Source organism: Papio anubis, chromosome 2 (assembly GCF_008728515.1).
Source record: "Papio anubis isolate 15944 chromosome 2, Panubis1.0, whole genome shotgun sequence".
NCBI lineage: Eukaryota > Metazoa > Chordata > Mammalia > Primates > Cercopithecidae > Papio > Papio anubis.
In genome coordinates this window covers 68,322,427-68,339,326 of record NC_044977.1, presented here as the reverse complement: position 1 = coordinate 68,339,326, position 16,900 = coordinate 68,322,427, and the positions used below count along the sequence as shown (strand labels likewise).

At 42.4% G+C, this 16,900-nt stretch overlaps 1 protein-coding gene across 5 annotated transcripts in view; it reads right to left on the bottom strand.

The window, feature by feature from the left end:
- The window catches only part of EIF4E3 (eukaryotic translation initiation factor 4E family member 3), a 136,302-nt gene that overhangs the window by 106,035 nt on the left and 13,367 nt on the right, over positions 1-16,900 (bottom strand). For 2 of the 5 annotated variants that reach the window (XM_031662780.1, XM_031662779.1), the window contains exon 2: positions 3,709-3,856. Coding sequence is in view for 2 of the 5 variants with exons in the window: in XM_009200341.3 (XP_009198605.2) it covers positions 408-583 (176 nt within the window). In the remaining 3 variants the exon portion in view is untranslated. Of the gene's footprint in view, positions 1-407; positions 614-3,708; positions 3,857-4,306; positions 5,958-16,900 lie in introns of those variants that run through there. The other 3 variants (XM_031662778.1, XM_009200341.3, XM_021933449.2) reach the window with 3 other exon arrangements.

The window sequence follows — 16,900 nt, the reverse complement described above, 5'->3', positions numbered from 1 at the left end:
GTGTCCTAAGCTCCCAGGCGCCCCGCGGGGTAAGCAGGACAGCCCTCTCCCTGCAGTGGGGACGCGGCCACCCCCACCCAGCTCGCCCACCCTCTCCCACGGCCCGGCCAGCACGCCGCGTTCCGCTCGGAAGGGAACAAGAGGTAGAAAGTGTTGCCGAAACTTTTCGGGCTGCGCGGTCCTCCCCCGGCCCGGAGGCGAGGCCGCCCAACAGCCGCCCGGCGCGGCCCGAAGCTGGCTTCCGACCCGGCGGGGCGAGTCCCGGGACGCGCAGGCTGACGCGCGGCGGGGCCGGAGTCTGCGCCGCAGCGGAGCGGGGCCGGGGCGAAGGGCCGCGCCGAGACAAAGCGGCGGTGGCAGCAGGACCCGGGTCGGGGCCGTGCGCAGCAAGCCCCGCGCCCCCTCACCTGTCGAGCCAGAAGGTCCAGGGCGAGTGCAGCGGGACCGCGCCCGGCTCGGGGTGCAGCGCCGACAGCTGCTGCAAGCCGAGCGGCGGCTCGGGGGCGGCGGCGGCGGCGGCTGCGCGGGACCCCGGCGGCTCCCGGGCCCCGGCGGGGGGCGCGGCGGCCGGGGGCAGCGCCATTTTCTCCGCCCCGCCTGCCAGGCCGGCGGACGCGCGGACCGCGGGGCGAGCGCGACTGAGTCACCCCCGGCCCCCGCCCCACCCCGCCCCGCCCCGCCCCGCCCCCCCCGCCCCGCCCCGCCCCGCCCCGGGCCCGCTGCCTGCTGCCAGCCGCTCGCAGCCTTCAGGGCCTGGGAGCCGCGCGTAGGGGCCGTGGGAGGCACCACCGGGCCGGGGCCGCCGAACAAAGGCCCACGAAGGGATGGAGAGCCGATCCCGTACAGGCGCGGGACTCGCGTGGGGGACCGACGGCCCGGCCTGGAGTGGCGGCCGGGGACGGACTAGAGGGCCCACGGGGGTGAGAGGGACCTGGGAACGGTCTGCAGGCGGGCTCTGGAGCCATGCAAAAGGGCAGCGGGATGGAGCGGCAGGCTAGGGACAGATGGAGGGATGGATGGGCCAGGGGATGGAGCCCCAGACCCACGTGGTGCAAGGGAAGGAGGGATGGACAGACATACCAGCAGTCAAAAGGATGGAGGGAAAGCTGGCAGATGGCGGGAGGAGGGAAGGAGGGATGGAGGGCAGATGGAAGCACAGTTGGGTGTGACAGATAAATGGAGAGGGGAACCGATGGCCAAATGGATAAAGAGCCTCCAGTGCCCGCGAGTACAGAACAAAGGGCGAGACAGAAGAATGAACAGGAGAACCACTGACTGGGGCATGAGGCTGGAGCAGGTGGGCTTTGCATTCCTTTTAGTGAGAGCATACTTCCGAACTCCGCTGATTTGAAGGGGCCAGAGCCCCCATCCCAACCTCTGGAGCTACCATGTGACCACAGTGAGGGCCTCAAGCCGGCTTAACGTGTGGCTAACTTCAGAGAACATTTCCCAAAATCAGCCGAAGTATCCAGATCTGCCCTAAAGCACCTGCGAGTAGGAAGGAGGAAAGTGGGCAGCTCTGAACACAGCGCTCTGCTTCCTGTACCTCTGAGCACTCAGGAAGTCCCTTAGGCGGTGAGATTCCTGAGCCCAAAGTAGGAGGGACCCTCCTAACACTGCTTCTCCCCAGGTCTCTGTCACTTTCTTTTTCAAAAGAAAAGCAAAGGCATGAGGCATGTGAACACACATGTCGCAACCAACATGGACATCCTCTTTACACTTGAATTTCTAGATAGTTCCTCTCTGGCCTTGAGCAGTGAAGGGCATGGGGTTCCATCTCCTCACTGACTTTCTACCTGGCCTAGCATGTGTTCTGTTCATGCCTTGAGCATTCGCTGGGATGGAAGAGCTACAAAACAAGACGAGTTCAGGGACTTCAGAGCATCATCATAGACTGTCATGAATCCCAGAGTAGATGCCCTCCCTAAAAGGTAATCAAGGTCACATAAAGTGACAATAAAAAAAACAAGACTGCTACTTTGTGACCCCTGCTTTAAATTTAGCTTCTATACAACATACAATGTTGGAAGCAATGACAGATTTTATAAAATCTGTCCAACACTAAAACGGAGGAGAGTGCTTTTGGTTAGATGCATTTATCTTGTTGCTTAATATCTCCTTTCATTTTTCCAAGAAGGGTGGTATATGGCATTGTTTAAACTGCTCTGAGCACTTTACCCTTAATAACTCATTTAATCCTTACAATAAGCCAATGAGGAAGATACTATTAACCCATTTTACAGATGAGGAACAGAGATAAGATTAAGATAACCCCAAGGTCACAGAGCTAGTAAGTGGGAGAGCTGGGATTTGAACATAGGTATTCCCACTCCAGAGTCTAGACTTTCAACTGCCAGACTCTCCTGCCTCTCTACATGGAACACTAACAAGTCCACATAGTAAAAACAAGCTGTGACTGGTAGGTCTCCCTCCCTCCCGAGACTATCAATCTTCATTCCCAGAGGAAACCACTGGCAACAGTTTCCTTCCAGAAAAATGCAAGTATGCACATGCAAGCATATATCTAGATTAATTAAGTTATAAATCTGTATTTTTTTATAACTGAAATAGAAGCATTCAATACCAATACTGCACCTTATTTTACTTAACATTATATCCTTGAAGATTTTTCCATATCAAAACATATAGATCTACTTTATCTTAAGGGCTGCAAAGTAATTCATTGTAAAGAAGTAATATAATTTAATTCACTAGCCTCCAACATTTATGTGGTTTCTAGACATTTTCTTATATAAATAATCCTACCATAAGTATTTTTATATTTATGTCTTTCTTCATCTGCACAAGCTAATCTCAGAATAAGTTTGGAGAAGAATTGTTGGCTGCATTTAAAAATTTGATACACATTGCCAAATTGCTTTGCAAAGTGGTTACATGAATTTATATATAGCTGATTTATAAATAATGGTTGATTCTGAAAATTTATATTTACGAAGTGACACATATCTATATAAAATTCCAAGGCATGGGTAGAGAGGAAGTTTTGCTTTCTAATGATTAAAACTAGTCAAACTGTCAAGTTTAGCTCCTTCCTTATGTCCTTTAACAATATCCTCAGCAAAAAAAGGGCTAGTCAAGAATTTTTATCTGCAGTTTCTGTAAAAGGAATGTGTACCACATGAAAAAAATCCCTCCAGAATTTAGAACTAGGAACAGTCTGGCAGTTTTTCTTTACTGAATAGCAATTATATACCTTTCTCTCTTTTTGCTTTGGCTTCCAGGCCGCTCATAATTACATTTGGTGCTCAATCACACCACCAATATTAGCCAATGAAGAAGCATCACTATTTTTATATTTATTCCTACTTCTATTATAAAGACCTAATAGCATATATGCACCTTACACTGAATCCCTCAAATTTCTTTTGGAAGTAGGTGGTATATATGAATAGATAAAATTTAAATGACCTTAAGATTAATAAAAGAGATAATGCAAAATGGCTAAGGAGGGAACAATGGGCACAATTTTCATTCCTTTCCTATTTGAAATATGTAAGAGACTTAATTATTTTTATTGCTCTTCAGAATCATTCTTAGAAGATAATAAATTAGGGAAATTTCCCTCATCTGGGAACTGGACGGCAGGAACTAGAATTTCAAGGTAGAAAGGGGATTCAGCAATCATCTAAGCAAACACATCACTTTACAAATGAGGAAACTGAGGCCCAGAGAGGTGAGGTGACTTACCCGAGGCCACAGCTCTAGGAAATGACAGAGGCGGGACTAGAACGTGGGTAGCTTGAGGTCCGGACCAACGTGCTCTCCCACTGCATGACACGCAACACAGACGACTTGGGGTGGCAGAAGAGAGGAAGAGAAGGTGACCCCACAGCCCCTAGCAATGAAAACAACAAGAAGGACTTGAGGCACTCATAAATAATTAAGCAATTAGCTGCAGCAGCTACTCCCCTCCCCTCCAGCATCCAGTCACCAAGGCAACTTGGGCAGGGTGCCTGCTGGTTGCCTAGTAACAGTGTGGTCTGCTCCCCTGACATGCTCCCTAGGCATCAAAGGATTTGAGAGCGGGGAAGAACCTTAGACAGGGATCACTGTTCCAACACCTTCATTTTCCAAATGAGAAAAGAAAGGCCCAGAGAAGCTGGGTAACCTGCCCAAGGTCACACAGCTATTCAGACACACAGACAGGCTCCATTCCCAGTTGCTTTCCATTGCACTAAGGCTGCCTCAGGGAGGCTGCAGATGGAGGAGAGGGGGAAATCTCTCTACAGTTCCTAGAAGAATGAGAAAGTCAGAGCAAGGAAGCAGGCAAGAAAGAGACAGAAACCTGAGCGCTCATATGCAATTAGCAGGAGCTGGTAATCCTATCAGCCCAACTTTCATCATCACCATGGCAACATGGGTGAGGTGGGTGCTGGTTGCCTAGCAACAAGTGGTCCTCTCTCTTCTACTCACATCCGCTCCCTGGGAGTCACAGGAACAGCAGAATGATGACGCTGGAAGGGAAGGCAGGGGTCCTAACTCAGTCTCCTCCTTTACTCAACGAGGAATCTGGGGTTCAGGGACACTGGAAGTCACACAGCCAGAGTTAGCTAGTGCCATTCCCTCCATTGATGGCCTCTGTCTCAACACTTTGGGAAGGGAGCCTTCCACTCAATAAAGGCAGAACATGGGAGGGAACTGGCCAGTGGTTCCCTCGAAAGGAGGGAACACACGGTCTCTAATGTCAGAAAACCTGGGTCAAAGCTAGTTCTCCCTAAAGCTGGCAAGCTTCCTATTCTCTCTGTGCCTCAGTCTCCACATCTGAGGACTGGACATGCTAATGGTCTCTATCTCTTGAGTTATCATTAGGACTAAATGAGAAAATGTACATGTCAAGTGTCTGGTATATAGTAAAGATATACTAAATGTCAGGCATTCATTCATTCCACACTCAATAAATATTTGTTGCATGTCTGCTATGCAAATGCCACTGCTCTAAGCTCTCCAGGTTCATTAGCAATACAGACAAAAGAAATTCCTGTCTCAGGGAGCCTACATTCCAATAGAATGTGTGTGTATTTAAGTGTTTGTTGAATGGATGGGGGAACTCATTGGCAATATGCTGTTTATGTTGCTGGGCTCCTTCTCTAAGACTGAGAAGTTTCCTGTTTACAGGGTGTGATACTATAAATATGCAGGCCTGTCTTTTATGTGGGAACTCCGTTTTCCTTTCTTTTAACAGCAAAAGAAAAAAGAAGGCAATGGCCACTAGATGGCAGTCTTCAGTTCCCGTAGGTACAGGGCACAGGAAGGGTCTGGCCTGGGGCACAGGCCCTGACTGAAGCTTCCAACAAAGGTGTGTTGCAGCTGGTCAATCCTAGAGCAATGGCTTCGAGAGGTAGGGGAGACTTGAAACTATTCTGGGATACTCACCGGTCAGGGGAGGCTGCGGTGTGGTTCAAGATGATTGCTTCTGAGTGAGACTGATCCCTGCTCTAACCAAGATCCTGCCATGGGTAAACCCTGTGACTCTGGGAAGTTATTAACCTTGCTGAGCTCCAGATTCCTCATCTGGGGTACAGAGATAACAAGAGCGCCCTCAAGGGACTGCTCTAAGCCATGTATAAGAAAACATTGTCTATAAAGCACCTTGCAAGTTGCACATAGAAAAAGCTCAACTAGTGTTATTAATCTCTAGATTCCAAAAGACCTCTGAAGGTCTTTTAGGGGCCAGGCCAGGCCTCTCTTGTTCAGAGCTGCTAATGGAAGAGAAAGGAGTAAAGGAAATGGCATGTGCTAAGCATTTGCAGTGAGGACACTGAGGTCCATGTGGTCGCTAAGCCTGGAAAATGTGGCCTTGAGGTTTGGTTGTCCCACTCTCCACATCCATCCACCTATCAGACATTGAGTTCTCTCGTCCTGATCTGCCTGCACTCCGCGTGTTGGTCTTCCTTCTTCTTTTCTTGTTCTCTATTATCATTATTGCTATTTTTTTGAGACAGAGTCTTGCTCTGTTGCCCAGGCTGGAGTGGAATAGCACAATCTTGGCTCACTGCAGCCTTGACCTCCCAGGCTCAAGCGATCCTCCCATCTCGGCTTCCCCAGTAGCTACAGGCACATGCCACCATGCCCTGCTAATTTTAAAATTTTTTGTAGAGACAGAGTTTCGCCATGTTGCTCAGGCTGGTCTTGAACTCATGGCCTCAAGTGATCCTCCCGCATCAGCCTCCCGAAGTGCTGGAATTACAGACGTGAGCCACCGTGCCCAGCCTGCTCTTCCTTCTTTATTCCCACTGGTGCCAGCCACTCCCAGTCCTTACTCCTGAGTCAGCCAAGCATGGTCTGGAGGACTGCAACAACCTCCTAACAGGTCTCCCTGCTTCTAACACCCGACCCTCTCATCTCCTGCCAGACAGCAGCCTGACCAACAGCCCTCAAACACTGGTTTGCTTCTGCCTGCTCTCAGAAAAAAACCCAGACTTTCTGGTGACCAACAGTACTCGGCATCTTCTGGATCCTTTCTGCCTTTCCAAACCCGTGGCTGAGCTCTCCCCCTGCCTCAAAGCTTCTCTGTAGCCACAGGGCATCTGCACATGCTGTTCTTTCTCCTGAACTGCTAGTCCCTCTGCTTGGCATGGCTGACTCCTTCTCCTGCCTTAGGCCTCCACTCTAAAACAGGTCTTCTCCCCTTCCTCATTATTTTTTTCAGGGCATGTGTCAGATGCACACATCTACTGCCGATCTTCCGAAACAGAATATCCAGTCCAAGTGGAGAGGTCCAGGCCTCTCTTGTCCACGTTTGTCCACCCAGTGCCTAGTGCAGGGACTGTCCAAGGCTGGCACACCAGCAACATCTATTAAGGAAACAAACTGGGTATATAGCAGATATTGGTTGACAGGAAGAGTCTGTGGCTTTGTCTCCTAATTTCTTGTCTTTCTCCTCTGCCAGTGTATCTTTCTTATGGACAGCATGTTGGTCTTCCTAAAAAGCACTTTTGTCCTATTACTTCTTTGTTCAAAAGCCGTAAAGCGCTGCCTGTTTCTCATAGGCTGAGGTCTGAAATCTGGAATCTAGCCTTTGAAATCGTCTACACCTTGACCCCCTTTTCCAAATGCATTTGCAAGTATATTTCCAAATATATTTAGAGAGATATAATTATACACTCTATTTACATATACTTGGAATATATATGTTAAATCTATGTATTTGGAGATATAGCTATACATGGAAATACATATATTCCAAACAGATTTGTCCCTATTTCTTGGTGCATTTTCAGCTCTGCCACAACATGAGCTCCCGAAGACAGGCCTGGGCCCACCCCCTCCACCACTGTCTTCTGGGTTCCTAGCACAGTGTCTGGCACATGGGAGATCCAGCTTTACTGAATCAATGACGGTCTTACTTCCCACTTGGTAAACACACCGTATGTACTCATATCTTCACACGTTTGCCTTAGACCTTTCTTCTCTCCTCTGACCATCTAAATTGTCTAACCATCCTTCAAGGGCCAGGCCAAGTTCCCTCACAGGAAGTAAGTCACCAAACACACTCCAGATAGGGACAGGAGATTCACAGAGTCCCAGAGATACAGCTGGGCGGTGCCCAAACTACTTTCCCAGGAGGAAATCCCTTATCCTGGCAAAAAGAGCACTGGGAAGTAACCAAGCTCTTCCGTGATTTTAAAAAAGTCCCAATGATTTCAAATATATAGGATTTGTGGCCAGTCTAAGAGCTCTGATTAAAGGACCTTTGTTGTAGTCACACAGAATTCTGCTGATTGGAGGAGTAATGATTCGTATAACCAACTCCTCCTGTTGGGCACTTAGATTATTACCAATGATTGTGGCTATCATGTGCAACCCTGTAATAAACACTGTCAATCACTGGCTTCTTATCAAAGAGTTGTTCTGAATATTACTGGCCAGCCAATCAATCAGAGATACAAAGATGGCTTACATCAGAAACTGTACTGAAGGGGTGAACTGGCAGGCCTCAAATTTGTCTTCAGCAATTTTTAAGAGAGGAAACAATGAGCAGTAGAGAGGCGAGTGATCAGAGGAAAGTCCAAAAACATATGCTTGAATGTGCGTGTGGTAGATACGCAAGGAGCAGGTCCTGGAGCACTGCCTGTTCCACAGGATTTCAGCAACCATCCTGGAGGCCTCTAATCCTCACTGTGGGCTGATAACAGCTAGCCTAGTGGGACAAATCAACAGCAAGCAAGTCATTTCTTTACATCTAAGAAGCTGCTTTAAGGATAAAATATTGTTTGGGGCTTTCAGTTATGGTTCATAGATCATTTAGGGGAACATTTTGTAAGCCAGTTCTCTGAGGAAGTGTATTGTGCTTTCCAAAGCTTTATTTTAAGCTGAAATAATCATATTTATGACATAAGAAATCCTGATACAGAAAATATAAGCTGACTTGGCAAAATATTAGGACGTGATAAGTCAGGCTGCAAAAAGACCACCTGTACCATCTTTCCCTGTACCATATTTAACCCAAGCTTCCTGAGGGGTCGGGAGCTCACCTTTGAGGTCCTCAGAGACTGTTATAAAGTACTGCTCATGTGCTGGAAACTCAATAAATATCTGAATAATGAATCCTTCTGTGATTTAAAAACATTCATTAAAGTATAGCCTGAAATATTTTATAAGTCATTTACTTCTTAAGAGCTAAGTACACTAAAGTTTGAGAAGCCATTATCAACTGATGAACAATTAGTAAAGGAAAATAAAGCAATTTTTGAAATGAAGCTGCATTATTTGTTTTCTAAAAAAAATCATAATTGCATGACATTTTTAGAACTGTAACTACTGTGCAAAATGATCCATTAGGAAACATGAGGACACGTGCAGTGTTTAGGCCAATGAGATCCCTTCAGTTACCGAATCTCTTTTCTTTTACCATCAGCAGGAATTGCATACTTACAATACAGAAAGATCCTGTTAATTTTTCAGTCTTTTCCTGTTCATTCTTATTAGTTACATATTATCTACATAATGGCATGTTGCACCTTATGGTATTTGCTTTAAAATTTTCTTAGTGTTTGTGGTAAGATAGTATCTTATTCCCAGAGGCTAAAAATATGCACACATTGATCATACTACATCATCATTACAAAAGACGAGCTCTCATGAAGGCTATGATGAACATGGTACCCCTCAGATGACTTTATGCAAGTATTTGATGTCACAAATATATACTGTAGTTGACAATTATCTTGGAGATAGCTGAGTCACTTTTGTCCTTTCAAAACCTACCAGGTCACTCAAAAATACACTGTGAATTATCCTAAATTTGGGATGAGTCCCTATCATTCCTAAAGTGCCTAAGGGTCATGTCTGCTTGCCTTATTGGACTAAAATATTTTATAACATATGAAACATAAGCTTGTCAATTAAACATAGTATCATGTTTTTCATAGTTTGCAAAAGCACAGTTAATGATGCAAATAATTTCCTATTTTTCATTCTGAGGGAAAATCGTTAATAAAACCATACTCCTTATTAGAATTGAAATTCAGCAGTAAGAGGGCACAAGCCACCCATAATGGCAAGATATAAATTAGCAGTGAAAAAAACAAGCCAACTGATTATAACGTCCGGATGGAAATGAGTAACTGAATCATTCTTTGTCAAATCAAATAGCATCTTCATAAGTTGTTGCATCATCTCTGTTGATTCAATTTAACTGGAAGATATCAGAACATGACTATGACCTGCACAAGTATCTTCATTTCTCGTGCTCATTAGTATTCGGCCTATGAGTCCTCTCCTTTTATTTTGAAGATGAATTCACCTCTAAAATCGTTTTTGGTTTGTAATCCTCAACATCATCCCATGTTAAAAAGAAAACTGGCCCCAGGCTGGAATGAAATTATTGGAATTAAGAAACTGGGGCCCCAGTGTTTGGTCAAATCTTTTATCAAAGGAAGAATTCAAGCACTTCTTTTACCAGGCAAGCTGGTAAGTACAAGTTGTCATGGAAACAGGATGTATTCAAATTATATGAGGAATGACGTTCCTCATCTAACTAGGTGTTCATCTCATCTAAATGGGGAGAAATTGGTGTAGCTGAAATCCATTATATTTCTTTCAAATCTGCATTAAAAACAATCATTTCCTTTATTTTATATAGGAGTACACTGGCACAGAGCCTCACTCTCATAAAATGAAGAATTAAAATTACTTGCAAAAGAATTGGTGCGTAAATAAAAAGACATAAAATGAAAATGAATCCCATGATATAAATCTATTGACGCACAGTGAAGGGTGGGAGAATGGAAATCAGATAATATAATACCTCCATCTATCATGGGACATATTTTTCTTCAATAGCATTAGTAACTAGTTTTTCTACAGAATGATCCAGGCCAGAGCAGTTCTCTGCAAGTTGAGGAGACTTGCTAATAGGTGTAATGTCACCACCCTGATAACAGCAGAGCACCCTGTGAATCCACAGATTCCTAACAAAGAAAGGCAATACTGTGCTAAGCAGGTACTTCCCACTCCTCAATAAGGCAACCATTGAAAAACACATGGCACAAACTAATTTTGTGGGGAGGGTATTACAGCATGGAGGGCCCATGAAGTCACAGCTCTACTTAAGAGGCAGCCTGAAGTTCTTTCTGGATCAAAGTAACCTAGGAGAACATCTTTTCATTTTTATTTTTTCAAGTGAAGATCATTTCTCCACCTCCCTCCAAAAAATAAGAAGAAAACATTTTCATGTTTTGCTGGTTAAAATGCTGAGGTTTCAATGAAACTCTTGTCCAAGCACTTAAGATAATAATAATTCAAATAAAAATACCAATAGCTCCAAAATCTACAAAGAAATTTTTAAATTCAACAATAAGAAAATGAACACCGTGATTTTAAAATTGGACAAAAGACCTGAGCAAACATCTTGCTGATGATATACAGATGGCAAATAACCACCACGAAAAGATGATTAATATCATATGTCACCAGAGACTGCAAATTAAAACAATGAGATGCCACTATACACCTATTAGAATGTCTGAATCCTAAAACGTTGGCAACACCAAATGCTGGTGAGGATGTGGAGCAACAGGAACTCTCATTCATTGCTAATAAGAATGCAAAATGGTACAGCCACTTTGAAAGACAGTTTGGCAGTTTATTACAAAACTAAACATACTTTTACCATACAATCCAGCAATTATACTCCTTGATATTTACCCAATTGAGTCGAAAACTTATGTCCACAAAAAAAAATCCACAGAGATGGTTATGGCAGCTCCATTCATAAATGCCATAACTTGAAAGGAGACCAGATGTCCTTTAGCAGTGAGTAGATCAGTAAACCATGGTACCTCCAGACAATGGAATAATATTATTCACTGCTAAAAAGCAATGAGCTATTATGCCACGAAAAGACATCGGGGAAACTTTAATGCATATTACTATGTGAAAGAAGCCAATCTGAAAAGCTACATACTGTACGATTCCAACTAATACAACATTCTAGAAAAAGGCAAAACTATGGAGACAGTTAAAGGATCAGTGGTTGTCAGGGGTTCAGGTGTACAAGAGGAAGGAATGAATAGGCAGAGCAAAGATTTTTATGAAGATAAAACTATTCTGAATGATACTCTAATGGCAGATACATGTCATTGGACACCCGTCAAAACCCATAGAATGTACAAATCCAAGAGTGAGCCCTAATGTAAACTACGGACTTTGGTTGATAATGATGTGTCAATGTAGGCTCCTTGATTATAAAAAATGCACCCATCTGGTGTGGGATGTTGATAATGGAGAAGGCTATGCATACGTGAGGATGGGATACATGGAAAACTCCTTGTACCCTCCACTCAATTTTGCTGTGAACTTGAAACTGCTCTACAAAAGAAAGTCTATTAAAGAAAAATATCAACAGCAACAACAGCTACCATTCTGTGAATCCTTAACTATTCTCATCTAATCCACATATCAACCTGATGAGGTATTAATAAGTATGATTATCATCTCCCACTTTACACATTGGAGGCTCAAAATGGTTAAATAACATTCCCATCATCACCCAGCAAGAGGTATGGAGTTCAAACCCTAAGTCTGCCTGTGCTCCTAATAGTTGCAACTTCAGGAAACTTTAGGAAACGTTTCACTTCTCTGAAGTCATCTCTATCATCTGGAAAATGAGGTGAGTCTTTGACTTATGAAAATATTCAAGTTATGCCCTAAATGTTCAAAACAGAGCACTGTGGCAGAAGGTGCTTGAATATCTGGTGTACAAAACATATGACCACCTACTAAATAAACAATTTAGAACCTGGAAAATATCATAGTTCAACTACAAATTAATAGCTCTCTAATTTTTACCGTAAAGTTGGTTGAGTCACCTGCTTTTGGAGAGTAGCTGTTCAAGAGGAATACACCCTTGGATTCAAGAATCTCAATGAACTCTAATCACAAAAAACATGAAGAAAATCACACCAAGGCAAGGAATAATCAAACTGCTACAGTGCAGAAAAAAAGATACATTATATACAGAGGAACAAAGTAAGAATTAGGCTGGGTGTGGCGGCTCACATCTATAAACCCAGCACTTTGGGAGGCTAAGGCAGGGGGATTGCTTGAGGCCAGGAGTTCAAGACCAGCCTGGGTAGCATAGCGATAACTCTCATCTCTACCAAAACACACACACACACACACACACACACACACACACACACACACCAGAGATATTTTTTCATGGGAAATGATACAACCAAGATGATAACAGAACAAACTCTTTAAAGTACTGAAAGAAGAAAAACCTGTCAACCTAGAATTCTATACTCAGTGAAATATCTATTCAAAAATGATGGAGAAGATTCTCTGCCAGGAAGATGGAATAAGACATGCTTTCTCAATTCCTCCCACAAAGTATAGTGAAAAACCCTGAACATTATGTAAAACAAACATAAGAAGACTCTGAAAGAGGCCAAAAGGCGGCATAGCAGTTAGGTTAAGGAACAACACAGCAGTAAGTTCCCTGGGTTTTCTTTTTGTCTCATATATCTTACACTCAGAGATGGAGAAGCTGGCAACCTGAAAATGCTAACAAGCATAGACAAGAGAAGTCTGGTTTCTCTAGCCAAAAGAGCAGCCTTGCAAGACAGAAAACTCTTAGACATAACTATGCCAGCCAAATGCAACAGAAAAAACTGTGATCCTTCCCCTACCTAAGTCAGCAAGGCCAAGTGAGAAGCTTAGACTTTTACCTTCACCAGGTAGAGTGGATTAAACAACAAGCAAATACACAACAGCAAAAAAAAAAACCATGATGCAACAAAACGCTATTTATAAAAACTCACTTCAAATACAACAATGTGGGTAAGTTGAAAGGGAAAAAAATGAAAAAAGAGATATAATGTAACAATAACCCAACAAAGTTAAGAGTAGCTATATTAATATCAAATAAAGCAGATTTTAGAGTAAAGTTAACCAGAGACAGAAAAGGACATTACATAATTACAAAAGAACCCTCCAGGAAGACATAATGATCCTACATATGTGTGCACCAAACAACAGAGCCTCAAAATACACGAAGCAAAACTTCACAGACTTGAAAGGAGATAGGCAATAGAAAATTATAGCTGGGAACTTCAACAGCCCACTCTCAACAATGGATAGAACTGCTAGATAAAACATCAGCAAGGGTACACAAGAAATGAAAAACAAAATCAGACTACAGGATCTATTTGTCATATATAGCACTTTAGCAGAGCACAATTTTTTTTCAGGAGTTCATGGAATATTCACCATTCTGAACCATAAAACAAAACTTAACAAATGTAAAATAAATCAATACCAGAAAAAGAACCAGAAAATTTCCAAATGCCTGAAAATTAAACAGTATATATATGAGTTAAAAAGGAAGTCTCAAAGAAAATTCAAAGATACATAGACCTGGAATGAAAATGAAAATACAACATATTAAAGCATGTCAGATGCAGCTAAAGCACTACTGAGAGGGAAACTTACAGCACTAAATGCTTACATTAGAAAAGTGGAAAGGTCTCAAATCAACAGCCGAAATTCCTACATTAAGGAACTAGGAAAAGAAATGCAAAGTAAACCCAAAGCAAGCATAAGGAAGAGAAAAATAAAGAGCAGAAATCAATAAAATCAAAACAGAAAAATAATAGAGAAAATCAATGAAACAAACAAACAAAAAACAGAAATATAGATGTTTTCAGATATGCAAGAGCTGAAAGTATCCACTACCAGGAAATCAACACTATAAGAAATGTCACAGGCTGGGAGTAGTTGCTCATGCCTGTAATCCCAGTACTTTGGGAGGCCAAGGCCAGAGGATCGCCTAAGGCCATGAGCCCCAGACCAGTATCGGCAACATGGTGAAACCCTGTCTCTACCAAAAAATTAAAAAATTAGCCAGGTATGGTGGTGCATGGCTGTAGTCCCAGCTACTCAAGAGGCTGAGGTGGAAGGATCACCTGAGCCTGGGAGGCTGAGGCTGCAGTGAGCCATGATGGCACCACTACACTCTAGCCTAGGTGACAGAGTGAGACCCTGTCTAAAAAAAAAAAAGAAATGTCATAGAAAAATCTATGACAATACTAGCACAGAAGTTGGGAGGGAGAAGTGAGACTATGCCACTGTAAATTGTTAGACTGTATATGAAGAGGTATAATATCACTTGAAGGTAGACTGTGATAAGTTAAAATGTACACTGCAAATCCTAAATAAAGCACTAAAATAACAAAGCAAAGAATTATAGCTAATAATCCAACAAAAGAGATAAAAAGAAATCATAAGTAATATTTAATTAATCTAAAAGAAAGCATAAAAATAGGAAAAAGGAAGCAAAGAGCAGTTAAGACAAATAGAAAACAAATAGCAAGATGACAGATTTAAATCTTACCATATTAATATTCACATTAAATGTACAGTTTAAATATTCCCAATTGAATTTCAGCCATTATTTGGTTGAATATAAAAGCAAGAATCAACAATAATGCTGCCTACAAGAAATGTACTTTAAATATAAAGGCAACAATAGATTAAAGTAAAGGACAGAGTGTGCATTTTTCTTTCTGCATGTAGTAGACACAAACATTCCATTTAACAGATATTGGCCAGTCATGGTGGCTCCCGCCTGCAATCCTAGCACTTTGGGAGGCCAAGGCAGGTGGATCGCTTGAGTCCAGGAGTTTGCGATCAGCCTGGGCAACATGGCAAAACACCGTCTCCACAAAAAATACAAAAATTAGCTGGGCATGGTGGTGCGCACCTGTAGCCACAGCTACTTGGGAAGCTAAGGTGGGAGGATCACCTGAGCCCGGGAGGCAGAGGTTACAATCAGCTGAGATTGTGCCACTGCACTCCAGCCTGGATGATAGAGCAAGTCACTGTCTCAAAAAACAACAAAACAAAACAACCAAATATTTACTGAGCACCTACTATTATCCAGGAATATACGAGAAAACTTGTTAAAGGAACAAAAGAATTGTGAAAATTCATTAAAAACCACATATCCCTGCCAGACGCGGTGGCTCACGCCTGTAATCCCAGCACTATGGGAGACTGAGCTGGGCGGATCATGAGGTCAGGAGATCAAGACCATCCTGGCTAACATGGTGAAACCCCATCTCTACTAAAAATATAAAAAATTAGCCAGGTGTGGTGGCATTCACCTGTAGTCCCAGCTACTTGGGAGGCTGAGGCAGGAGAATGGCTTGAAACCAGGAGGCGGAGGTTGCAGTGGGTATGATTGTGCCACTGCACTCAAGCCTGGGTGAGACTCTATCTCAAATAAAATAAAATAAAAACAAAAAAACACATCCATGCACATGCACATGCGCGCACGCGCGCGCACACACACACACACACACACACATCCTAGAATCCCAGGCACAGATTGTAAGCAAAATTAGAAGTTACATGGATCCTTAGCTTGATATTATGAGCATATCCTACAATGAAATAATTTTTAAAGTAAAAAAAGAAAGTACATTTTGCTAATTCTAATCAAAAGAAAGCTGGAGAGGCTATATTAATATCACACTAAGTAAATTCCAGAGCAAAGAATATTATTTGGAATGAAGAAGGTCGATTAGTAATATAAATGAGTCAATTCATCAAGAGGATATAATCATTCTAAATATTTTTTTACTCCTGATAACAGAGCCTCAAGATACATGAAACAAAAACTGTTAGAAGGGCAAGGAGAAATACAAATCCAGAATTTTAGTCAAGAGATTTCAACACTCATCTCTCAATAATTGCTAAAACAAGCAGACAGAAATTTAGTAAGAATATAAAAGATTTCAACAACACTATCAACCATCTTGACCCAACTGACATTTATAAAACATTTCACCCAACAACCATACCAAACACATTCTTTTCAAGGGTACATGGAATGTTTACCAAGATAGACCATATTCTGGGTCAAAAAGTCTTAATAAACATAACAGAATTCAAGTCATACCAGTATGTTCTCTGATACAGTGGAATTTAATTAGAAATTAATAATAGCAAGATCTCTGGGAATCCCCCAAATACTTATAAACTAAATAACACACTTCTCTATAACTCATGGATCAAAAAAGAAATCAAAAGGAACATTAGGAAGTATTCTGAAATGAATGAATATAAAAAAATATCTATCAAATTCATGGAATTTTACCAAAACAGTTCTTAGGAGAAAATTTCTAACACAAATGCCCAAATACAGATCTCAAATAGATGGACTCAGCTTCTGTGTTAAGAAACTAGAAAATAAAAGCAAATAGGATGCAAATTAAATAGATCAAAGGAGATAATAAATATCGGAGCAGAAACCAATGAAATAGAAAACAGAAAAACAGTAGAGAACATCAATGAAAGTAAAAATCTGGTTATTTGAGACTGAAAAAAAATGATAAACTTCTGGCACGACTATTCAGGGAAAAATGTACCA